At 41.4% G+C, this 26,548-nt stretch overlaps 2 protein-coding genes across 6 annotated transcripts; one reads left to right on the forward strand and one right to left on the reverse strand.

Moving 5' to 3' along the window:
- Nucleotides 1-115: 115 nt before the first annotated feature.
- Nucleotides 116-7,418, reverse strand: CLEC1B (C-type lectin domain family 1 member B). 2 transcript variants are annotated; one of them, XM_036301796.1, is made up of 6 exons: nt 7,171-7,413; nt 6,462-6,560; nt 5,126-5,248; nt 4,838-4,989; nt 1,861-1,967; nt 116-328 (listed from the first exon to the last, which is right to left on the reverse strand). In XM_036301796.1, the coding sequence occupies exons 1-6, from the start codon at nt 7,232-7,234 to the stop codon at nt 184-186; spliced, it is 690 nt and encodes a 229-aa protein (XP_036157689.1). In that variant the 5' UTR covers nt 7,235-7,413; the 3' UTR covers nt 116-183. The 2 variants fall into 2 exon arrangements, with proteins under 2 accessions (XP_036157689.1, XP_036157690.1); XM_036301797.1 differs by lacking the exon at nt 6,462-6,560 and having other exon boundaries at nt 7,171-7,418.
- A 9,093-nt stretch (nt 7,419-16,511) lies between these two features.
- CLEC12B (C-type lectin domain family 12 member B) lies at nt 16,512-26,112 on the forward strand. Of its 4 annotated transcripts, XM_036296739.1 has the most exons (7): nt 16,512-16,602; nt 17,835-17,843; nt 18,439-18,528; nt 20,760-20,978; nt 21,709-21,863; nt 22,063-22,178; nt 25,900-26,112. In XM_036296739.1, the coding sequence occupies exons 1-7, from the start codon at nt 16,512-16,514 to the stop codon at nt 26,048-26,050; spliced, it is 831 nt and encodes a 276-aa protein (XP_036152632.1). In that variant the 3' UTR covers nt 26,051-26,112. The 4 variants fall into 4 exon arrangements, with proteins under 4 accessions (XP_036152632.1, XP_036152630.1, XP_036152631.1 ...); XM_036296737.1 differs by lacking the exon at nt 17,835-17,843 and having other exon boundaries at nt 16,512-16,606; nt 18,434-18,528; XM_036296738.1 differs by lacking the exon at nt 17,835-17,843 and having other exon boundaries at nt 16,512-16,603; nt 18,431-18,528.
- The last annotated feature ends 436 nt before the right edge of the window (nt 26,113-26,548 follow it).

A 26,548-nucleotide genomic window follows, 5' to 3' on the forward strand; every position in this document is an offset into this window, starting at 1 on the left:
CAAGTTATCCCTTCGTGTAAAGAGATATATAAAGAGGGATCTATGTGGTGCTGGTAGGAGACATAATGACTCCAAGGGGAAAAAAGGAAGAAATAAGTAATTTTATGGCTAGTGATTCTTTCATCCAGATCTTTTATTATACAATCAAGCATTTGTCTGTGACAACCTCCCCATCTATTTGCATTAAAGTAGTTTGGCCACCTTTGCCATGCCTGCCTTTTTCTCACACATTAAATAATGTTTGCTCATGCAGAAGCTAGGGTGAATTTTCCCATTATGAAAATAAGCACAATTCATATTTTCTCTTGCATTTTCAGAAAGCTCAAACCTGTGAATGAAAAAAGTACACATGAGTTCCTTTGAAAGCCAAACAATCAGCAATAAAACTCTGTGCACAATTTTGTTACATAAAGTGGAGATAAAATTGTGGGAAAAGAAAGTTACAAACAACATTCAGATCACTGAGAGACTGCCAGTCTGCTTGGGAGTAGAAAGTATGTCCATTTGAATAGGTCAATAATGATTTAAAATAGAATAAGATTAAACAGCAGGTGAACAGTAGTTACAGAGTAGTCCAGAGGAAGAGATGGATGGGAATCTGAAGCAATTGGAAAGGCTTTACCTTTTTACCTTTTATAGAAGATAATACCTTATTTTTGTCTTGAAGGAAGGGTGGGATTTAGATGAGCTTCAGACAGCAATTAGCTGCACAGAATGGAAATGAGCTCATGGAAAAGTAAGTTGGTTAAATATTTTTGAAATAAAGGTTTATGTTACTAGTATAAGATTAGCAGATATAAGACAGCACACTATATTGTATTAACTTGTTTATATTCTCTGCTACACTTCTTATGAGAGGAGGACAAAATGCACATTTATTAATTCATTCATCAAATATCTATAGGATGCCTACTATGTGCCAATGTTTGTTTGTTTTTTCTGTGTTAATGATAGAGTGGTTAAAGAGACATGGTCCGTTCTACTGGGGAACTTGCTTAGTAGTTGGGGGATTCTGATTTGTTGAAAGAACAGAAGGAACACCAGTTTTCTTGCAATATTGTGAATGAGACAGCAAGTTATAGGGGATCAAGGTCTATGGAAAGATTTGCTTGCAGTTGAAGTATCCTTGTCTCCTACTCATAGAAGATACTTAATAAATATTTGTAGATAAACTAATTAAAAATGTGAGTAATAATCAGATTGTATAAATTTTGGTTAATAATGAGTTTAACTTTTAACAGGAGAGACATTGCAGTTTTGATATACAAGATAAAAAATGGTGTTGAGACTGAAGGTTGGAAAGCCACCTTAAGGAACTCAATGCAACTGGCTCCTTTGGCTGGATTAGTTGCAGACAGATGGAGCCTTATGACAAGGACATCAGAACCACCTTGTGAACGATGATGAGTCTGATTCCTGGAGACCCCTAGGAGACCCCATGCAAGAGTAGGTACATGCTACAAAAAAGTCAAAAGAATCCATGAATAACTTTCAACCGCAAAATAATAAGGATAATTTTCTTTTAAAAATATATGAAGAAAAATAGATTAAGCTAAAAAAAAAGAGACATAAACTGTTCCAATAGTAAAGTGGTCAGTAGAAATGAATGAGAAAAAACATTGGGAATAGAGGTGGATTGTGACTTAGATAAAGAACAGAGGAATGGGATGGTACAAAAAGCAGGATTGTCTTACTATCAGTGTTCTCTTGTTAGGATTATGGTGTAAATTACTCAGCTTCTGGCTATATAACCCACAGCAGGTTACAGAACTACCTCCCAATTTAAAAGTAACTTGTACCCAAGTGGCTAGAGTATCTCAGGAATAAAAGTTGCTGTATTCTGAGTGCCCAGTGACTTACATATTTTTGGAGGGAACTGAGCCATCTTCCCATTTCCAGGCTTTATTGGCGTTCTGGCGGGACAGTCCTACCCAACGAATTAATCCAGTCCTGGATTTGATATATTCCTATTGCAAACACAGATAAAAATAATGGTCAGAAAGCTTACACAGTTCTTTTGTTTTTCACCATTATCTTTATTTTCATATTACAGCTTCCTGAATTCAGGTGTGTGCCAATTTATGAAAACCTAAGCTGACCCAAATTCTTCACCATAGAATCACTTTGTTTACAAAAAAAAAGGCTTGAAAACTTAAAGAAAACAAACAAAAATTTTAAAAGTTCTAGTAACCACTACCCAACCTTTGCCCCTATTAACCTTCCTTTGAGGGTTTCCTTCATGCACGTTTGTTCCTTCAGGAGCACTCCGGCACCTGCCATGGAGACTTATAAGCCCTGGCCCACTGTGCTGTGACTCCCGGCACCAGGAGGGAACCCATGCTCGCAAAACTCCATCAGGCCTAATCACCTGAGACCAGTTCTGGGCAGCTCAGTGCACACAGCTCAGAGGGGCCCCTGGTGGCAGAGGGTTCCTTGACCTGGAGCTCTGGAGTGGGGCCCTAAAGACACCTAGGAGTTCACTTCACCACGAGACAGAGAGCATGGAAGGACAGAGGGAACAGCCCTGCAGAGCTGCAGAGGTAGAGAGGACCCAGTGAGTGAAGGGAGGGCTGAGGCCTTAGTGGGGGCTGGAAGGCAGGCTAGAGGGGGTGTCCTAGCTGGAGACAAGCTTGGTGGGTGATAGAAGCCACGCTTGCAGGGCCTTAAATGCTCAGCCAGGTATCTAGTCTTTCCCCAAGGGGCAATGGGAGGCCCAGAAAGTTTTGTTTTTAGTAAAAATTTTCAAACAAACAAAATTAGAGGAAATAATATCATGAACACTCATATACCATCACCAACATTTAGTAATTGTTAGCATTTTCCCATACTTCCTTCACTGCTGTTTTATTGCTGTCAAACTAGTTTAAAGTAAATTGCAGATATGAACAAACTTCCCTCCTAAAGTGTGACTTCAGTATGACTCTAATAAATAAGGACCTTTTGCTATACAGCTGCAACTCAGAGTTTCGAGGGCACTAAGTTAACACTAATATCATAGCTAATAATCAGTCCACGAGTAATTTCCCCCAAATGTGTCTTTGTTAAAAACTGGGAGGCAATCCAGGACCACATGTTGCATTTGTGCTGTCCGTCAAACTTGAACCTCTGACTCGCCCCTTCTTTTTATGACATTGACCTGTGAAGAGACCCGTTGTCCTGCAGAAAATTCCTCCTTCCAGATGTGTCTGTTGCTTCCTTGTGGTGTTGCTGGACTTGTTCCTCCACTCCCTGAATTTCCTGTACACTGAAGTTAGTGTACAAGCTTCGGACGTTCAGGGTAAGCCTTTGGGACAAGGATACCGAATAGGTGAGGCTCACGAGGGTTTTAAAACCAGGCAGGATGGGCAGATGGGCAGCATCTGGCTGTAAGTGCACACGAATCTCCCCAGGGTCTTGCTAAAAAGCTGCTTCTGATTCAGCAGGTTTATCTGGGTAGTGAGGCCCTGGCTGGGCTGCTGGGCTGAGGCCCACATTGGGGAGCTCAGAGAGGAGGGAGAGGAAGGATAAGGAGGAGGGGACACCTCCAAGGTCAGCATGTGCTCCTCCCCTACTGCTGGGCTGAGAGGTGGGCGTGGTGTCGGATCCGGGACAGTCGATGCTGTCATAGTCTTCATGCCTCCAGCGACACTCCAGGAAATGGCTTGTCCCAAGGTGCCAGAGGGATGGCCAAGCGCCTCTGAAACCTCAGGGTCCCAGAGAGAGAGCGTGCTCCTGGGTAGGCCCTCTGGGGAGGTGGCCTCAGCTTCCCCCACTGGATGGTGCTCCTAAGTCTTGGCCTTGGGGGCTCTGAGGGCCTGGTGGAGGCACTGAAGTGGTAGAGGAAGGAAACGGGGAGCAGAAGAGGCCAAGGCTGTTGCCTCCCAGCCTCCAGAGGGGCCTCCAGTAAACAGGAAGGCCTGGTGGCTCCACGATGGGAGGCTCCGGAGGGATGAGTCCAGAGCCCGCCTGGGCCTGAGCAGCCTGGAGCACAGAGCTTCCTGGCTGGGGCTGCAGACTCAGAGAGGTGGTCTGGCTTGTCCCAGGTCACACAGCAGAGCAGGGGAACAGGGCCAGAGCCTCGCCTGCCTCTCCTGCTTCTGCCTGCTTCCTGGGGTTCTGGTGCGGGGTCCCCTGCTCGTGTTGCCGACCGTGGTTCAGAGGGTGTGGATGAGACTCACTTTTAGGGGCCTCAGTTTTCCTTTTTATGAACTCAGAACCCTTACAACTGACTCAGAGTTTCAAGACTCCTGACCCAGAGGAATTCTTCTGTCTCCAAGGAGGTCTTCAGGGTCCCTCAGACCTTGAGAGTGGGTTTTACCTGGAAGGCCAACATCCCCAAGAGGCAGCAGGTACCGGGCCATTCGCATGGGCCAGCCACTATTCTAAGCAATGGGCCTTTGAAACTTCCGTGCGCTGCCTTGGCCAGCGTGGCTCAGTTGGTTGGGCCTTTGTCTCGTGCACGGAAGGGTCATGGGTTCGATTCCCAGTCAGGGCACATGCCCAGGCTGCAGGCTCTATGCCAGGTCTATGGGAAGCAACTAACTCCACAGTTCTTTAAAGGCGCAAAGACAAAGCTTCAGTATAACACCCTGGACCGCAAGAAAGTTAGATTATATTCTATGTTAATATCACTTAATTATATTTGATATTTAGAATTGTACCAAGTTCACTTGTTAGAGAATGAAAAGTAAAAAAACCACAAAACAAAACATGTTGATATTTACTGAGCTTGATAAAGTTCTCAGAGTTTCACAAACCAGAGAAAAAAATTTTGTGTGTGTGTGTGTTTAAGTCAAATTTTTCACTTCAGATTTTCCTCCTTAGGAGTTTAAAATATTTGGCATGGGAACCTCCTTACCAGAATGTTCTGGCTGGCAATCTTCAGCAGAGTGGCATTCATGTTGGTACAGTACTGCTTACTCTCTTCCCAAGTCAGGTTGTGCCTGAAGAATCCATAGCAATTACCTTCATAATATCTCCAATTTTTGTCACATGGGCTGTCCTTATGGCCTTAAGGAGAAATCAAGCTTAGGAATCCTTTTATTCTAAGTAGGACTTACTTTTCCTATAAATTCAATGTTTCCTACAGGTAGCATTACAGAAATACTCTAGGGTGGGGGAGACGAGGTTACCAAATCATACTTACTGAAACTGTCCTTCTGTTCTGATGGTTTCATTAAATCTTGGCAGAAATGGTTTGCTAATAATTGTTGCAGGATTCCTGAGAGATTTTTATTCTCCATTTGTAGATAGTTTTGCTGTGTGACAGCTAGATGTAAAAATTAGTTAATAATTTGTAATAAGGAAAATAAAGATAATGCAAGGATCTTTCAATACACTAATTTCACTAGGGTTATCAATCTATGAAGTGTTTTCTAGACCATTGATTTTCAACCTTTTTCATCTCATGGCACACATAAAGTAATTACTAAAACTGAGGCACATAAAAATATTTTTTTTGTTAATCTGACAAATAAAAAGGGTATAATTTTGATTCATTCACACTGGATGGTTATAATTGTGTGATGTTGTCATTTTTTTTTTTTTTTAATTTGATAATCTAAGGGAAGTCAGTGCCCCTGACTAAGTAGTCAGGTATTGCATGTTTTAAACATTCTTGTAGCATACCAGTTGAAAATCACTGTATTAGATACACATGAATAAATGAGTGCTGAAAAGAGATCAAGGCAAAAGTGAGGGGTGTTAAGAACAAATTAAGAACTAAGAAAAACTGACAGGGTTATTCAGATAATAAGTGAACTATTTGAAGAAAATAATAACAAATAAGAAAATGCCATGATCAAATCGCATTCCCACAGCAGTTGTTTTGAAAGTTTCCTTTAATACAGATTTCTAAGCAGATTTCATGTAGGTGAATAAACTGTTGTTTTGTTTTTCATGTATTACCAAAATATCCATTTATTTAAAAATGCATATTAATTTATTTTATGCTAAAAGTACTGGGATATTCAGGTAAATAAAAAATGTTGAATGGAAGATTCTAAAATATCTTATGAAAAAATAAACAGTAACACAAACAAACAACTACACAGATAATAATATGGCATTGGAGGGCTTTTAGATTTATAGGGAAAATAGAGGGAATAGAATGAACAAAATCTCAGGTGAGGGACAGGGTTCATTTGTTAAGTGGAGAAAAGTCCATATTGGCAAGATCTTAAGATATGCAGGAGAATGGAAAACAGTTTCAAAAGATAGTGTGGATATATACCGAAGAGAAACTTAAGAACCGGTCTAAAATTCTTGAAAATAAGTTTTAACTCATAAAAAATCTAAAGATGATTTTAATCAGGAAAGAAAGTTCAGAGTTCCCTTTTCATGAGAATATCATGGCAGCTGTGGCTAGAATAACTGGAGTAGTGACAAATAGACAAATAAGGACAGTTAAGCTCAGTGGCATACACCAGGACCCTCAGGCATTGCCTTTCTCAGATACAATCATTGAATGAGCCAACACTTACACATAATCCCCAGAGCCACGAGTCCAACAACCAGCCCAATGCACAAGACCAGCAGAATCAAAGCCATTACCCGCCACAATGACGAGGAAGCAGGGTCAACTGTGGGCATACAATAAAGATGTCAGGGAACAGGTGTGGGCATGGGTACGGGGCAGCGACACTCCTGGCCCTGCCCTCTCTGGATTTTTTTCAGTGATGTAAACAGCATCATGGGCAGATCTTGCCATGCTCCCTTGGTGATCATCAACAGTCAGCACAACCCACCCCCACTCCATACCTCCATTCCCGTCCTCAGAGCACGTCTCTCTGAGTCCAAATATAACTTACACTGTGTGTGTTTGTTTTGTTTTGTGGTCATCCCCATAAGTAACTGCTTTAATGAGCAAGACCTAGAGAATCACACCCATTTGCTGACATGTTAAAAAATGGGGTTTTCAAACATTCCCTTCCTATACTCTCATGGTTTCTAGTCCCTCTGACATTAAACTCTGTAAGCATAATGTTCCTTGCTTGTATCTTTTCTTGTTTGCTGCCTAAACAAGTCTATCTGAATCTATGTGGACAGTATTCAAATGCTATAGGAAAATAATGCCATTCAGGAAAATAAAACTATCCATGCTATACTAGTTAAAAAAAAAAAAGAAAAGAAAACTAGAGTTGACCCATTTATATAATTAATTTTCAAGTGGCTTGCTCTGGGCATTCTTACCTGAGGTGAGAGCAGGCTTGCGAGTTTTAATATTTAAGGTGATGTATCCATCTTCATCCTGCATGGTTTCCTTTGCACTGCAAGTGAGCTCAGGGTCCAATGACTTTGCAAAATGTAGTGTCCACTTTTATTATTTCTGTGTCTGTCAGTCTGTGATCCTCCTCTCTCTCAAAAGGTGGAGCCATGAGTTGGGGATATGTGGGGTTTTGCAGGGTTTTTTTCTTTCCATTTTCTTGTTTTGTTTTTGTTTTTTTCTTTCCAGGAAGCCCTTTCATAGCTGCTTAGAGATACATGAACCTTGAACATGAAAACACAAAAATAATAATAACTTGTTGAAAGGAGTAGATAACAGCATTTGTTTCTCGTTTCCTTATCTTCAACTCTAAATGGAGGGATATCCCATCATGTGTATCCTTTCAAAGAACAAAAGTTCATGCTTGATCTTAACCCTAACAAAGTCTGGATCACATTGTTAAAATAAACTACTTTCTGATGAGAATTTGGGGGCAAAACACCAGTAAATATATAGCCTATCCTATTGTGAGGAGAAAAAGCTAATATCACTTGATCAAATATGGGCTTAGTTAGATATTTCATGGTCTTATGTTAGAAGGAGCCATTTTTAATTATGACCTAGAATTCAACCAAATACTTGCATCTTTCTCAAATAAAATTCTTCAGAAATTCAAGGACTCCACATGAGGCAGGCATCATATTTCTTAGGTTTAGGCATCAAAGGACAACATCAAATAAAGTGAATTAATGCAGAGTTAATGACTTGATGTGTTATTACTTTTCATTAATGTTTGCACTTTCAAGCAAATTTCCAGGAATGGAAAAATCCTAGTTCTATGAAATAATGTAATACTAAGCATAGTGGTGCTATACTTAAAGAGATATTTTTTTAGAGAAGAAATGTATTCCTAGTGTCCTTTACATCATAATAATATTATTTATTCCACACATTTAACCTTTATCATAACAAAATTTTAATGTTAATTATTTCTCAAAAAACCACTTAGTTTGATTTAAATGTATTGAAGTCTTATAATGTCTAGCATATGAGCAGTTTACTTAATCTGTCCCATTCTTTAGTCATTTTTGGAACAAGAAGTAGAATTCTATATAATAAAATCCCAGTGACCAAAATGGCAGAAAGACCAGAATGACCAGAGACCAAAACGACCACGACCCCTCACCCTGGCTGGCCCCACTCTCCAGCAGGGAGCCGACCCCGATCAGGGGCATGGCTGGCCTGAAAACCACCCTGGGCCCCTTGCCCTGGCTGGCCCCAGCCCCCAGCAGGGACCTTCACTCCAATCAGGGGCATAGCCAGTCTGCAAACTACCTGTGGCCCCTGCCCTGGCTGGCCTCCCCCCAGCAGGAACCCCCACTCCAATCGGGGATGTGGCCAGCCTGCAAACGACCCTCAGCCCCTCACCCCCCAGCAGGGACCCCCACCCTGATTGGGGGGGTGGGTGACCCCTTGCCCCTGCTGGCCCTACCCCCCAGCAGGGACCCACAATCTGATCTGGGGGCCCCTATCAGGGAAGGCCAGTCAGCCCCAACCCTGGCACTGGGCTTCTAACCTATATAATAAAAAGGGTAATATGCAAATTGACCTTAACAGCAGAACAACCAGAACTACCTCTCGACCAGTCACTATGAGGTGCACTGACCACCTCTCGGTCCTTTTCCCCAGCCAGCAGGCTCCAATGGTGAACAGAAAACTGGGGTGGGTGATGGTGGGGGGTGGGGTCAGCTTCAGGTAGCCAGGGAAGATGGCACTGATCGAGGCCAGGTCTAGGGACCATACCCATGCACAAATTTTGTGCTCCAGGCCTCTAGTTAATAAATAAAATAGTAAAAAATTGCCTGTCTGCTCACACTGATGATACAGATTAGTGAGGCTGCTGATACCTTCCTGTGACATCCAGATCTCCCACACATTTAACTTTATAAAATGGACTAGAGGCCCGGTGCACAAAAATTTGTGCACTGGCGGGGGGAGGGGGGGTGGGGTGTCCCTCAGCCCCACTTGTGCCCTCTCACAGCCTGGGACCCCTTGGGAGATAACGACCTGCTGGCTTAGGCCTGCTCCCAGGTGGCAGAGGGCAGGCCCAATCCCTAGGTGCCTGCCCCACAGCCCCTGGTCGGGCTCAGAGCAGGGCCGATTGGGGAGTTTGGGCGCCTCCCCCTGTCATGCACAGAGCAGGGCGGATTAGGAGGTTGTGATGCCACCCCCAGTCACGCTCAGGGTAAGGTCGGTTTGGGGGTTTGGGCGGCTCCCCATGTCACACTCAAGGCAGGGTCGATGAGGAGGTTGCGGCGCCACCCCCTGTCATGCACAGAGCAGGGAGGATTGGGGGGTTGTGGTGCCACCCCTGTCACATACAGAGCCGGCCGATCAGGGGGTTGGGGCGCTGCCCCCTGTCACACACATAGCAAAACCCATCGGGGGGTTGGGGCTCCGTACCCTGTCACACACAGAGCAGGGCTGATCAGGGGGGTGGGGAGCTCCCCCCTGTCACGCACAGAGTAAGGCCTATCGGGGAGTTGGGGCACTGCCCCCTGTCACACACAGAGCAGGGCCGATCAGGGGGTTGGGGAGCCTTCCCCTGTCATGAACAGAGCAGGGAGAATAGGGAGGTTGTGGCCCCACCCTCTGTCACACAGAGCCTCAGGGCGATCAGGGGGTTTGGGCGCTGCCCCCTGTCACGCTGCTCCAGGGGCCAGGAGGCCTCGTGGCTCCGCTGATCCCAGTGCTGGGAGGCCTTGCGGCTCTGCTTGACACCAGGGCAGTGAGGCCTCACTGCTCCGCTGATCCCGGTGCTGGGAGGCATATTACCCTTTTACTATATAGGATAGAGGCCTGGTGCATGGGTGGGGGCCAGCTGGTTTGCCCTGAAGAGTGTCCTGGATCAGGGTGGGGGTCCCGCTTGGGTGCCTGGCCAGCCTGGATGATGGCTGTTTGCAGCTGGTCACACCCCCTTCAGGGTGGGGGTCCCCACTGGGGTGCCTGGCCAGTCTGGGTGAGGGGCTGAGGGCAGTTTTCAGGCTGGCGGGTGACTGAAGCTCCCAACCTCTCCTTTTTTCTTTTTTTTTTTTTTTTATTCTGGGATTTATTTACCTTCTATGGCTGTCACTGGAGCTGAGAGCCGGCTTTAGCTCTGAGGCTTGGCTCCAGCTCTGAGACCTCGGCTGCTGAAAGCAGGTATCTGGGCTTTGTTTAGCTTCTATAATTGAAACACTGTTGCAACTCCAGCTCTGAGGCCTGGCTGGCTGAAAGCAGGTTTCTGGGGTTTGTTTAGCTTCTATAATTGCAACATAGTTGCTTAGAGTGCAGCTCAGAGGCCAGCAGCGGTAGGCGAGGAACCTTGGCTTCCTCCATCACTGGAGCAAGCAAGCCTCCTGTTCGCTTCAGCTGCCTGGCTGCCGGCCACCATCTTGGTTGGCAGTTAATTTGCCTATCACCCTGATTAGCCAATGGGAAGCATGTCAGAGGTAAGGTTAATTACCATGTTTGTCTATTATTAGATAGGATTTTTATTTGTCCTTTTAGCTTAAATGAAAGTATTTATAAGAACAACCCTAGAAAGCTAACTGCTATGCTTACTAGAGAAATATTGGTGAGGTTTCTATCTACTTTGTCACTAGATAGTTCTTATATATTTTTGTTAAAACTTCAGGGCCAGAAAAGCTACTCTTCTTCTAAAACTATTAGGCATTTGTCTTCTTAATTATCTTATTTCTATTCTTTTTTCAGTTAATAGTGTTAGACTTTACTATTCAATATAGTAATTACATAGGATCTCATGGCAGATATTTTGTTTATTCATTTTCTAATTAGCACATCTTGTATACATATATTTTTCTTCCTGTTATCTGAATTCTTTGTTGATTCACATAAAATAATCTTTTATTTTAAAACTAGAGGCCCGGTGCACAAAAATTTGTGCACTCGGGGTGGGGAGAAGAGGTCCCTCAGCCTGGCCTGTGCCCTCTCGCAGTCTGGGACCCCTCCGGAGATAACGACCTGCTGGCTTAGGCCTGCTCCCGGGTGGCAGAGGGCAGGCCCAATCCCTAGGTGCAGCCCCTGGTCGGGCTCAGAGCAGGGCCGATTGGGGAGTTGGGGCACCGCCCCCTGTCATGCACAGAGCAGGGCGGATCGGGAGGTTGCGATGCCACCCTCAGGGTAGGGCCGATTGGGGGGTTGGGGCACCGTTCCACTCAAGGCAGGATCGATGGGGAGGTTGAGGTGCCACCCCCTGTCACACACAGAGCAGGGCCAATCAGGGGGGTGGGGCGCTGCCCCCTGTCACTCACAGAGCAGGGCCCATCAGGGGGGTGGGGCGCTGCCCCCTGTCACGCACAGAGCAGGGCCAATCAGGGGGGTGGGGCGCTGCCCCCTGTCACGCACAGAGCAGGGCCCATCAGGGGGTTTGGGGCTCCATACCCTGTCACACACAGAGCAGGGCCCATCAGGGGGTTGGGGCTCCGCACCCTGTCACACCCAGAGTCAGCAGGGCGATCAGGGGTTTGGTCGCTGCCCCCTGTCACACTGATCCCGGTGCTGGGAGGCCTCACTGCTCCGCTGATCCCGGGACCAGGACGCCTCTCGGCTCCGCTGATCCAGGGGTCCTGAGGCCTCAAGGCTCCGCTGATCCAGGGGTCCTGAAGCCTCGAGGCTCCGCTGATCCAGGGGTCCTGAGGCCTCGAGGCTCCGCTGATCCAGGGGTCCTGAGGCCTCGCGGCTCCGCTGATCCAGGGGTCCTGAGGCCTCGAGGCTCCGCTGATCCCGGGCCAGGAGGTCTGTCGGCTCCATTGATCCAGGGTCCCTGAGGCCTCACTGCCCTGCCGCTTCAGGGCTGTTTGGCTTCACTCTGCTTGGAGCCTGAGTATGCAAATTAACCACCATCTTTTAGCTTCTATAATTGAAACATTGTATCTTTTGGAGTTCTTGCTTCAGGAGCTCAGAGCCCAGCAGCTGCAGACAGGGAACCTTGGCTTCCTCCATCGCTGGGGCAACCAAGCCTCCTGTTCTCAGCTGCCTGGCTGCCAGCCGCCATCTTGGCTGACAGTTAATTTGCATATCTTGCTGATTAGCCAATGGGAAGGGTAGCGGTCGTACTCCAATTACCATGTTTCTCTTTTATTAGTGTAGATTTCTTTCCAAACACACCTCAAACTATTTTGAGAAGAGGTGTAAAGAATAAACAAAACAAGCATGAAAGGCCTTGCTGATTTTAAAAACTCAAACTTAGCATGATTTGAGTATTTTCACCAAAACCCAATCCTTAATAAAATATCTCACTTTAACTAAAAGTCAAATTCAATAATGTTCTAAAAATTAAATAATCAAATTTTTAAAATTCCCAGACCCATATTTGTCACTGAGTTTCTTATCTCAGTTATACTTTCAGTGATTCCCAATCATAAGCAGAGTAATTTCAGATCAATATTCTACCATTTATCCACTTCTGTTTCTGTTTGAGTAACTTCGTTTCAGCCAAAGTGGACTCCTCACTCTTCCTAATATTGATCACCCCAATCTGCCACCACAGCCTGAGAATGTTTGACGTTCCCTCTCTTCTATTGCCCACATCTACTCACCTACCACGTCATGAGGTTTTCTTCTCATCTATCTCCTCTCTTTTTCAGTTTTTTTCTGACACTGCCTGACTTTAGTGTTGTTCCCCCCCCCCCCCCAAAATATACAGAAACACTGAAAAATAATTGTGCCCAAGTGACAGAAAGAAGAGTGCAGAGGTTATGGTTCAAATGGCATCTTTCAATAAAGCATGACTCTGTTCCTTTAATAACTATGTAGGTAACTTCTGAAAATTTACAGTTAAATTAAATCAAATATGTAAATGAAGATGGATGGACATTTGGAAGCACTTATAATTCTTGTAAACATTTTCTTGTTCAAGTAACAGACACTTTAAGAAGGTATGAAATATAACAATTAGCTTGCTTTGTCAGAGTTACCATATTCTCTAGGTCTTAGCTAATTGGCTTAATTATAAAAATATTCCATTTATTCCTTTTGTAAACCACCAGGCATGTGCTGGTCTTGCGTTTGATCCATGAGTTCTTAAAACTGTACATTTAACACTAGAAGTAGGTAAAGCTGAAATAGGGTAACATTAAACCTCAGAGGATATTTATTTCCTATATCTTAGCTTCTGGATTGTAATTCATATTGTTTTTTTGAAACTTCAATTACTCTAGCCACAGACTAAGGGTCTTATATTTAGATTTATGTTTCATTAAAATATATTTGCCTTTATTTTTATTCCCCAAGCATGGCTTGGCGGCGTTAAGTATACGCTAGTTGAGTACAGAGACTCTCAGGGTCAAAGGAACTCCTGATAACATTTAGTGTTAATTCTGCTTTCTTGCTATACATATCCTATAAATACAAGCTGAATTACTCAGCAACAGTTAATCAGAGAACTGCAGGAAAAACAAATAGATGTAATAAACTTCCCCTCCCCTTTTCCAAAATCCAGGGGCTTTTCTAGATATCTCTTAATCACACTACAAGGCATGTTATTGCCATATTTTATTTTTGTTTGCATATTTTATTGTTCCCTCTTTTTATAGTTCAGGAAACTGGAAAAAAAACACACACACACACACAAAAAAAAACACTACTCTGAAAAAATAGTTCTTTAGTCCAAACAGCCTTATGAGTTTGAATTTGGAATAAAAAAACCTTTATTTGTTTAATATTTTAGAGATTAAGAGTCACTTTTACATAAATTATCTTTTAGTTTAAAGAAAATATTTAAGTAATGTTCATTTTATTTCAAACACTGACATTGGTGAATATTCATGGAGAAAGTCATGGTACTAGTCCTTATGGAGCATAAAATCTTATATTTTTGCTACCTAACCTTTATTTTTCAGTATTTAGAACAACTTCCCTCATCACACCACACACCAGCTCACATTCTTGTCCCTACAGAAAAGCTTCACTCTTTTCTGACACACAGAGTCTCCCTAGATATTTAAATTTTTGTAATTATCCCCTCAAGGGTGTATTCCATGACTCTAAAATAGTGACTGACATACAGCAATCATCCAATAGATATGGTGAAAGAAAGAATACATACATACATACATACATACATGTACAATGGGCATTTTCATTCTACATGTAAAAAGAGAAGTTTAAGGAATCTTGGGACTTTTCTATTTTCACACTTCTTATAAAAAGTAGCACAATCTACCTCCACATTCTTTTCACTACAGTATGATGGATTTTAAATTTAGTCCAGACTCCATTATCTAATCTGATAGCTGAAGAATGAGTACAACACACTAGGATCCCAATGACAAGTTGTAGATGCAACAAGAAAGGAAATTAGTGGAATGCATAACATCATGGATAAAACTGATCAATGTATAATGGTGATTAGTAGATGTGTAAAAGAAAACGACAGAAAGAATATAATGTTGACTACTATGAATGCTATAACAGTGTCTCTAAACTGAAACATATAAAGAAACTGAGCATTTTAAAGTTGGTGATATCTTTTTATGGACTTTTAAATGTTTATAACCTTTAAGCTAATCCTTCAGTTCATTTATTGGTGATATCCTAGTCCCTCTCAGTCTTCTGCCTTAAAATTGTTGGTTCAACTTTTACTTACTAACCTTTTACACAAATGCTGTTTATTTTTTCATTTTGAAAAAGCTAAGATTTTCTGTTATGAAATCCTGTTGATCTAGGATTTGAATCCATCAGTCTGTCTTCATCGCCCTTTATTTTAATCAGGATATTGTATTATGCTTATTGGATGGATATACATTTCAAAATAAATTCCATCCTATACTTGTCCTCTGGCTCCTCCTTGTGGCCAGTTCTTCTCTTTGCTTTTATCTTGACTTTATGCCTTTGATGCCTCCAAATTTAATTTTTACTTTTCTTCATCCCTTCTTGTAAATATTTTCTGAAGATGAATTTTAAGGATCAGTTATGTTGAATGTTGCTTGTAGGCTAAGACGAATCCTCAGAAATAGCCTGTGGATGTGTTACTGTGGAGGTTAATGGTGACTTGGAAAAAAGCATTTTTATAGAAAGTGAGGGGAAAAGACTGATTAGTGTGGGTTCAGGAAAAGTAGGAAGAAACAGCAGGAATAGGCAGCCTTTGAACACTTTTATTGTTAAGACGATTAGAGAAATGAGGTGATAGTGGTAGTGTGTGTGAACGGGATGGAGACGATATTTTTTGCTTATTTTTAAAATAGAAGATATCACATATTTATAAGTCAAGATGAGTCAACCAGCTGAAAAAATAATGATCCTAGAAACAGAAAATTATAAGTTAAAAATTTTTGAGTAGGTAGATGGAATGGATTTCAATGTACAGATGGGAATGAACATAGATAAGAGTTTGTACAATTTAACCATGGAAAATGGTTGAAAATGATATTATCATGCATACAGATGTACATGTTTTTTGTATATTTGGTCAGTGAAACAGAGAAAATGCTCTTATGATTGTTTTCATTTTTTCAAGATAATCTTCTGAATATTAGTTGCTTTTTGCAGGAAGATTTTCCATAGGAAGTTAGCCATGCCAGAAGGGAACTCCATTCACACATAGTTTTAATAGCTATCCATTTCTTCTCAATGCCCCATTGCCAACTCTCTCTCTCTCTCTCTCTCTCTCTCTCTCTCTCTCTCTCTCTCTCTCTCTCTCTCTCTCTCTTTCTCTCTTCCTCCCTTCCTTTCCTACACACACACACACACACACACACACACACACACACACACACACACACACACACACACTTGAATTTCTTAAAGCATCAGCCAGATATGGGTGGTATTTAAATATACAGCTCTCAGTACATGTGACTACACACTCCATCCTGTTTTAGTATGTGTATCTGCTTGATATCTAATATAGGTGAGTATAAACCACATCCAATGTGTCATGCAGAATTAGCTTACCTTACCTTTAACACATGTAAAGAGGACAACTGACCCTTTATTGAAACCTTGAGAATCATAGGATTTCCTGCATAAAACCACCACTCCTCCACTGATTCCAAACACCACTTCTTTGCTTCATAGTCTGAAACAATAATGAAAGAGCCATTTGGAATCTTCAATATACTGATTTCTAAGGAGAATAGTTGACTTCACTCACATTCTCTGCAGAAAAACAGATTATCATTCTGTCCTTGCATAGATTGCAGTGGGATGTGTCTTGGGCCAGTTGAGTGTCTGTATAAAAGCTCCAAGCCTTGGAAAGAACATCTAGTTCAGGCCTGAAGACATTGAAACATTAATTACACAGTTTACAGGAGTGCTTTCTTCTACAATGTCTGAAGAAGTGACCTATGCGACACTTTCATTTCAGGATTCCGTTGGAGCAGGAAATAACCAGAATAGAAATAACCTAAGGAAAAAAGGTAAGGATTCAGGAAAAGTGCAACTTGACCTCGGGGGATGGACAGGTGTTCAAGGCTTTGAGGTACTGGCTTTGATACCTACACTAAAGAGAAGAAAGCTTCGAAATAGAGACAAAGTGGTGGAATATATTAGTTGAATAAGTGTTCCCAATATTGAGGGAAAAAATGGTGTGTTATCACTATGTTTCATGAAGCCATGTGTTATAGTAAAAATGTTGATTAGACATGCCAGAGAATGGGGACTAAAAGGTTACTTTTTATAAATGCAGTCCTTTTATAAATGTAGTCCTTGCGAGAGATGCCAGAGGGATCTTTCAGAAGGCAGATCAGAAGCTTCTAAGACATAGAAGATAGAGAAAATTTTTCTTTTCAAAGGTATAAAAAACTGAACAGGAAAATTGGAGAATGGGTGAGTCAGAAATAGATGATAGTTTCAGCTTTAGAGTATTTTAAGAAATTAAGAAATTGGAATTCCCAGAATAATTAGTAGTGTTGAATATATAATAACAGTATTTTAAAAAGTATATTACTTGCTGTGTATCACATCTTTATTAAAATATAGTTGTGAAGTAAATAAAGTAATATTAGTACTTTTTCCAATATGTTGAGAAAACTGAGGCTGAAAAAATTAAATGATTTAACCAAGTTCATGCAACTGTTATGTGGTGGAGGCCAGACTCAGTTCTAACCTTTCACTCATTCCCTTATATCCAATTGAAAGAAAGAGTGGTCTTTGTGGTCAATAATCCAATTTAATATGTCAGGCTACATCCCTCACTTTCAAAAATCCATTGACAGTTGAGGCTGTTGTCCTGAATCATCATCTAAAATATATAAACTATGTTCTTTTCTTTAGATTTATTATTTTTTTTTTCAATTTAAGTGTGTGTGTGTGTGTGTGTGTGTGTGTGTGTGTGTGTGTGTGTGTGTGGTTTGAGAGGGGGTTGATATAAAAAGGAAGATGAGAATAGGCTTTGCATTTTCTAAGAAAGATGGCTATACATTATTTTTTAGAAAAGTTTAACTCTAATCCTTGAGAACGAGGGAGTAGTGGATATGTAATATGTATTAGTGCATCTGGAGATTACATTAATCATTCTCAAATATTGGGCTAGATGCCATTAGATCCTGAATTGAGGAATAGGAAAGTGAGGTAAGTAAGAGAACCATTTGTGATATATACAGGGTGGGGCAAAAGCAGGTTTACAGTTGTGAGTACATGAAACACAAAGTTTATTCCTGTGTTATTATTTATTATTGTATTATTTTCCATACAAACACTTTTAAACCTATTTTTGCCCCACCTTGTATATAGAATGTCAAATTTTGAAGAATTATTTGCTAGCTTTCTGGTCTTTTCTATGGTTTGTAAGTTAGATTGTACATTCATTCCTTCTTTCATTCAATATCCATTTATTATCTAATAGGTGATAAATAAAATGGGTAATAGATAAAAATAAAACCCATAGTAACACTTGTTTTGTGGAGGTTTGTAATTTTAAAAACTTGGGATCTCTTCTATTGTTAGGGTCATCTAGAAAACCACTTTCTACAACATCTTATTCATGAATTCAATAAACTTGAAGAAGAAAGGTGTGTAATGATGAAGACAAAAACTTAATGCTTAGAAGACACTCGTAAAGGAAAGAAGAAGGGAAAGGAAGAAATAAGGGAGGAAGGTGGGGTGGGGCCCTTATAGCACATTGTTTTAGGTGTTTTCTAGATGGGGCATACAAGAGGCTTAGGAAGAGTCCTCGGTGGGAAAAATAACCATATGTAACTCCCATAAGGGAGTTGTTTGTTCATCCCTCTGTTGGCTTCCTTCTTTGTTTCCAGGTCTGTCCCCCACATGGCGCTGGGCAGCCCTGAGTCTGCTAACCCTTTGCCTGTTGCTGCTGATCGGGCTTGTGACCTTGGGGATTATGTGTAAGTATACTTGCATCCAACCCAAGAAAGATGATTAGGAAACACAATGGTAGACTATGTGAATTCAGGTTTGATATATGATAAGAGCTACATCTTAAATACTCTAATGCTTTCTGCTACTTTCTATCTCTCCTTCTCCCTGTCTCCAAGGTAAACCAACAAGGAAAATATTATTATGAGGATTTTCCCCTAAGTCCATTGCTTTCTTTTAATAAGCTAGACTGGACTAGGAAGCTAACTTTTATTTCCCAGTTATTGGTTGGAATAAGGAGTCTCTTTTCTGCATAGACACACACATCCACTTATTATTCCAGTGGTGAGAAACAGAAAGCCAAGGACAGTGGGTTCAAGGAAAAGCATACCATTTTATTTACCTCTAAGACTGTACAAGTCTGGCTTAATCTGCTCATGTAAGACCTTTCTAGAGTAGACAAACTGCTAAGCAGCAGCAACAGCTTGACTGCTATAAATGACAAAGAGATACAAACAAGGAGGAAGAGTTGCCTGATATTCCTTAGCCAGTAGATAGAAAGTTGAACCAGCTGGGCAGGCATAGCTCAGTGATTGAGCATTGACCTATGAACCAGGAAGTCACGGTTAGATTCTGGGTCAGGGCACATACCCAGGTTGATCCCCAGTGTGGGGTGTGCAAGAGCCTGTTGATCAATGATTCTCGCTCATTATTGATGTTTCTATCTCTCCCTCCCTCTCCCTTCCTCTCTGAAATCAATACAAATATGTTTAAAAATATAAAGAAAAAAGAAAGTTGAACCACCTCCAATAATGGAAGCTTCACTTCCAAGCACATTAGTGAAAAAAGAGTATTCTTTTTAGTCTGACCCATCATTTGGGCAGTCGGGGCTATTCCGAACTAACAAGCGCAAAAACATCCTGAGAATACACACTTTGTAGGATGTTAAGTATGTGATGTACAGAGTAGAGTAGTGAGTGAGCACAGTATTCAGTTTCAGGGGACTTGCAGTCAAGAAAGTTTATTTGCTAAATGATACCAACATTTCCTCTAATACTTTCATTTCTTTTTATATATGTAAACTCTCATGGATAATTAGGATTTAGACTTACTTATTTGGACATACAAATAGAAGCTAATGATGTAACTTGCTCTTTTGAAAAGAAATATTATGTTCTAGCAGTAGTGACAACTATTCAGCAGCCAATCATTATGAATCTTAGTAGTTAATCTTCTACAATGATGTATGTTTTATTTTTATTTTTAAATTATTGACATTATTGCAGATGTTCCCCATAATCCCCTTTAGCCCACCTAACAATCATGTATGTTTAAAAAATATTAAGATGCACCCTACCTGGTTTGGTTTAGGGGATAGAGCATCGGCCTGCGAACTGAAGGGTCCTGGTTTTGATTCTGTCAAGGGCACATGCCTGGGTTGGGGTTGCAGGCTCAATCCCCAGTAGGGGGCATACAGGAAGCAGCCAGTCAATGATTGATGTTTCTCATCATTGATGTTTCTCTCTCTCTTTCCCTCTCCCTTCCTTTCTGAAATCAATAAAAATATATTAAAAAATAAAATAATAAAATAAAAGAGAAGATGTAATATGTAATCATTGGTTCTCCATAGAAGGAAGAGTTTTTCTCAATTAAAGTGCAATGCTTTGAGTGCAATGGCTCTTAAATTTATTCTGCTGGTGAGTCATCTAAAGTGCTTATTAAAAATGAATATTTTTATGGATCTAGGATCATAAATGATCAAGCATGGCATTAAAATCTGCCTCTAAACACACACACACACACACACACACACACACACACACACACACACAAATACCCGAAGTGATTCTGACACAAGCTGTCCGCAAACTATACTTTGAGAAAGCCATTGCCCCAAAGGACTCTGTTCCTATTAAAACAATTATGTGAACCAACTCCAAAAAGAAAAAGACAAAATTTCCAACAAGTGTATGGCAAAATGACTGGCACTGCTTTACATGAAATGTCAGAGTTATATAATCAGTAATTCGTTATTTTAATATAAGCAAAAAATAAGTAAATATAAATAAAGTTATAAGAATGAGCTCTAAACAATTTTAAATAGAAAGGCATCTGGTGTGCTTCTTCCAGATTCCTCCATTATGAGGAGTTACTAATAAATGTTAAACAATGTAAGAAATATTTCTGTGTTAAGAGAATTATCCATGGCTAACGTGAAAATGGGAGGCTGTTTGAACTTATTTACTATTATGCCTTGGAGTTTTGCAGACGTCTAAGGAAATTAACTCAGACTCAGAGAATTTGAGTCAACTTCAAAAAACCATCCACCACCAGCAAGATAACTTATCCCAGCAGCTGAACAACTACAGGAACTTTCCCACGGAGGAGGAACGGCTCAAGTCACAGATCTCCAGTCTATTGAAGAAGCAGGGACAAATGGCCATCAAACTCTGTGAAGAGCTAGTCATTCACACTTCAGGTAATCAGGATCTGGTGACCTGTCAGATCAAATCTGTTGTCTCAGTTTAGGTTAATTATGTGCATCACCTCTGGGAGTATGAGAGAGTCATGCTGTCCAAAGACCACTAATAAAATCACACTGATTTTATAGAAGACAAAGGAAGATATAAAAGTATTTAATAGTTTTGAAACAGAGGCAAATTTGGGGAAGCATCATGAACTTATATCAATTTGGATCAGGGGTCCTCAAACTACGGCCCGCGGGCCACATTCAAATACAAATATTGTATTTGTTCCCATTTTGTTTTTTTACTTCAAAATAAGATATGTGCAGTGTACATAGGAATTTGTTCATAGTTTTTTTTTTAAACTATAGTCTGGCCCTCCAACGGTCTGAGGGACAGTGAACTGACCCCCTATTTAAAACGTTTGAGGACCCCTGATTTGGATACTTCAGTCCCTCATTTTATGAACTATTTTTAGGGGATCCTGTTGTTATAAGAAGTTAAAAGTAGAACAAATCATTCATTCTAAGGCCAGAAGACTGAGCCCTGAAAAGATCATTTTAATCACCATTGCCCCAAACCATAATTGGGGTGATCTCATTTTCAAAGGCTCCTACAACAGTATGTTTTCAGGGTGCTGGGTCTCAAGCCCTATTATCAAGTTAAGTAGCTTAGTTTCCAAAACTTTCCCCAATCACTCCAAAGCTGTTTAGTTTGTACTTTTAGGTATAATTTTTTTTTCAGATCATAAATGCAATCCTTGTCCTAAGATGTGGCACTGGCACCAAAACAGTTGCTATTATTTTGCAACGAATGAAGAGAAAACTTGGAGTAACAGTAGAAAAAACTGCATGGACAAGAACTCCACCTTGGTGAAGATAGACAGCTTGGAGGAAAAGGTCAGAATCTCCTTTCCTGGTTACAGAAATTGCCCATGTAATGTAAAGCAAATAAATAGCATTTCTGATCTACGCAGTAGGAATTCAGTACATTTTGAAGGAGAATTAATAAATGGCTTTAACGTATGTTCCCATCTATCTTACTTCTGCAACCAGAAATGTGGTTCTCACATAAGATTTTTCCTTTTCTCTTTCTCAGCGTTTTCTGAAGTCCCAACCATTACCCAAGCTTTCTTTCTTCTGGTTGGGATTATCATGGGATCCATCTGGCAGAAGTTGGCTGTGGGAAGATGGTTCTAGCCCCTCTCCAGCCTTGTAAGTCTCTATGTGGAAAAAATCCAAGCTAATAACACTAAGAAATGGGATATTGACAAAATGATCTGATTTTCATTTCCATAATAATTAGTGATGTTGAACATCTTCTTATTTGCCTATTGGGCCTCTGTAGGCCTTCCTTGGAGAGATGGCTAATCAGATTCTCTGCTTATTTTTTAATTTTGGTGGTGAGCATGCTATAGTATATATAGATATCAAATTACAATAGTGTACATCTGAAACATGTTATTAATTAATCTACCTCAATAAAAAGTTAATTTTAAGAATTAGAAATCTAGATACAAAAAAGAGTACAACCTACGAAGAAAATAGAGCTTGAGTAACAAATACTGATGCCCTGGCCAGTTTTGCTCAGTGGTTAGAGTATCAGCCCACCAACCAAAAGGTCTTGGGTTCAATTCCTGATCAAAGGCACCTTCCTCAGTTTCAGCTTGATCCTAGGCCCCCAGGTTGGGGTGCATGCGAGAGGCAACCAATCAATGTGTCTCTCACATAGATGTTTCTCTCTCTCTCATTCCTCCTCTACCCTCTCTAAAAATCAATGGCAGGGGAGCAAGCAGTTAGGGACAAGATCAGGCCAGCATGGGGGAGCAAGCAGTTAGGGGTGCAATCAGGTCAGCGTGGGGGAGCAAGTAGTTAGGGGGCAATCAGGCTGTCAGGGGAGGGCAGTTGAGGCGATCGGGCTGGCAGAGGCAGTTAGGGGTGATCAGGCAGGCAGGCAAGCGGTTAGGAGCTATTGGTCACAAATTGTGAGAGGGATGCCCAACTGCTGGTTTAGGTCCAATCCCTGGGATCAGCCTAAACCGGCAGTTGGACATCCCCCAAGGGGTCCCATATTGGAGAGGGTGCAGGCCAGACTGAGGGACACCCTCCCCCATCCCATGTATGAATTTCGTGTACTGTGCCTCTAGTATTTTCTATAATAATATACATTAACACACATTTAAATTTAACAATTGTTAGCTATTTTCTAACAAAAAGTAAGTCTACATTGGTTAAATAGTTTAACAATTAATTTTATGATGGGGACTTGCAATTAAATTATATATAAAATGTTTTTCATGAATTAACATGAGCCACTTTATGGTTTTAATAAAAATATTTAAAGTATTTATAGAATATATAGTATTTTGAAAAAATGATTTTTGGCAACTATTAAAAGATATGAAAAAAAGGTCAACCAAAAAAATATGTCAAGGGGCACATAGTTTTACAAAATTCTTTTAGCAAACTGACTACAAACCCAAATATTTTGAGGAACACCTCTCATCACAACTATATTCAAATGGTACAATCACATTTGTATTTTAATACAACATATGGCATTTGTATATTAGATGAAACTTACAAGCAGTGGCATCTTTCTGGGCATAGCAGGTTTTTTCGCCTCCCTATCCTTATCAAATTATTAATCTATTCAACTCCTATTTCACTCCTTAATAGTGCATATTGTCAAAGTTTCCTTAAATTGAATTATAAGCGCCCATTTTCAGTCAAAGATACTGTGCTTCAGTTGTGACTCACGGACTTCTTTTAATAACAAACACTATGTCTATACTTTCCTCCCCGGTTACACTTTATCTTCATTCATTTCCCCAAGTTTCGTCCTGGACTTTTCTTCCCAACACCAATCTTCCCACCCTCTAATCACCACTACTTACATTAAATTGACTAATCTGGCTTCACACAGACAAGAATGGGAAAAAACACATGCAAAGTAACAAACACACAAAAAATGACAGTTGCTCTGCAAAAGGAGCAATATCGGGCATGAAACGAATACACATTAATCTGAGAGACTGACGCTAGACTGAGGGCTCGCAGGCGTACCATGGCACCAGGCAAGTTCAGTTGTTTCCATTTTGGAATTTAAGAAGATCTGTTCCTCTTTTCAAAAGAGTTTTAACCTTTCCTGCCCACGCCCCTCATTTACACCTAATTGAAGTATGGAGGAGGGGGCCCCACAGCATGTTTCAGAGCCTGGGAACACTGGTTCCCTGAGATTGAGCTGTCTGATAAACTAGTGCGGCACACTCAGCATAGCAAGATTGAACTTCAGGATCACATGGCCATTTCCTACTGAGGAAAGGCCAGTCTGAGCAATCACACTTACGAGGAATAAAATTTAGTAAGCTCAGCTCTGAAGCAAGAAAAGAACATTGCAGTGTAAGGCAGACCATTTGGGGGAGGGGGAGAATTGGAGCACACAGAAAATTTAAATCTGATGAGCATAATTTTCTAATGGCATTATTTATCACCAATTCCTTAACAGAGGAACTGGGGACTGATACTAGGGCCACATTCATTTCTCTCTTAACTTTGTCTTGTTCTCTTTTCGCCCTCCACATATATATAAAAATATATATACATTATACTTGTGCATAGTAAAATGTAACAACTTTATACACAGAAAGTGATTTCATTTGTTTGTTTGTTTTTCTTCATAAAGTTCCAAACTAAAGAAAATCTAATACTTCTAATATAATCTGCACTAGAGGCCTGGTGCACAGATTTGTGCACATTGAAAGGAAATTAATTAGAAGGTGGCCAGTGGGGTGGGACTGGGCGAGATGGGCTGGACACACCCTGGAGCCAACCTCCCATGGTCCCTCCCTAGCTGGCTGCACCTGGGGTGGCCTTGGGGCTCGAAGGGCATCTGCAGAGTGAGCAGGGTCCCTCCAGCAGGTGGGGTTCCTCGGCCTCGCCTGTAGGATAAGGCTGAAACCCACAGTCCAACTTCCCCTCGGGGGTCCCAGAGTGCAAGAGGGCACTCTGCAAAGCTGCTGTTGCTAAACAGCTCCTGCATTGAGTGTCTGCTCCCTGGTGGTCAGTGCACATCATATCTATGGGCCGGTCAGCCAATCAGCTGGTTGATTAGCCTTTTATATATATAGACTAGAGGCTCAGTACATGAAATGCATGCATGGGTGTGTGTGTGTGTGTGTCCCTCAGCCTGACCTGCACCCTCTCCAATCCGGGAGCCCTCAGGGGATGTCCTACTGATGGCTTAGGTCCGCTCCCCATGGTTCTCTGCTCTCTGTGGGGCCTGCCTGCTCCATAGCAATTGCCAAGCAGGCCAGGCTGGATGCTGCCTGTGGGCCAGGCTTGCCTGTTCCCGGGTCCCTAAGGCAACAGCCAAGCTGGCTGTGCTGGGAGCTGCCTGCAGGTTGGGCTTGCCTGCTCCCTGGTCGCAGTAGTGATGGCCTGCCATGCTGGGAGCTGCCTGCGGGCTGCACTTGCCTGCTTCCAGGTTGCCACGGTGACAGCCAAGCAGGCTGTGCCATGCTGGGAGCTGCCTCCTCCCTGCTGTCATTCTCCATGGAGGTGATGAGATTAATTTGCACACTCACTCCTGATTGGCTGGTGGGCATCAGGAAGATATGGTCAATTTGCATATTTTTATTAGTGTAGATTGGGTAGTTTCTCCCATGTTAATGGAGGGAAACAAATTCTTAACCCAGAATTTAAGCATCCTTCTTAAATAATTCTACATGGAATTATAATTAACTTGAAATAAAGAATTCATGTCTGCCAGCTTCAGGGATCTTGTTGTGTTGTGGAAGCATAAGTCTCTCAATATTAAGATATATGGTATTTATTTAATAATGGAAAACATTGAATTGTGGTCAAATTTAAGAAATTTGATGTATAACTTAATTTTTAAAAATATATAATTAATTTTGAATGGATTAATTTTCAGATTTAATACTAAAGAATATGCCCAGATCAATGGATCCCAAGGATGTGCCTATTTTCAAGAAGGAAATACTTATACTTCCCGCTGCAGTGCTGAAATTTCTTGGATTTGTGAGAAGACAGCTGCGTTAGTGAAGATTGAAGACTTGGATTAATAGGCTTCTTCCAAATTCACCAAAATATAAGGGACTTGTGGTAAAGTTCATGAGAGGAAGGAGACAGCTACCCTACCAGAACCAAAAACATATTAAAAGCAACTGTATATTGAATCTATCAGGCAAATAAACTTGCTCTACAGAACATTCTCCACCTCATTGTCTGATGCCTTCTGATCTGATGTTTTGGTTATTGCTGGAGTCATAGGGGATTAACTGTTCTAGGGCCCTATTGTTCTGTTGCAAAATCATTTTACTGACTTTCCTCTCTCAAATAAAGGACTCTTTTCTAGCTTTTTTGTTACATACCCACAAGTGCACTGGGATGCTATGTGAGGATTGAACAGTCAGAACTGACACAGGCCATTGCCCTAGGGCCTACACCAAGGTCCAGGAGATCTTGCTGTGAGAGTTGCTGGATCATGTAGAAGGTGAGGGATCCCCAAGTAGGGATTCTAGTTTCTGGGGGGCAGCATTATACCAAATGATTTGGAAATA

This window comes from Myotis myotis, unplaced genomic scaffold, assembly GCF_014108235.1.
Source record: "Myotis myotis isolate mMyoMyo1 unplaced genomic scaffold, mMyoMyo1.p scaffold_m19_p_3, whole genome shotgun sequence".
In the NCBI taxonomy this organism is placed as follows: Eukaryota; Metazoa; Chordata; class Mammalia; order Chiroptera; family Vespertilionidae; genus Myotis; species Myotis myotis.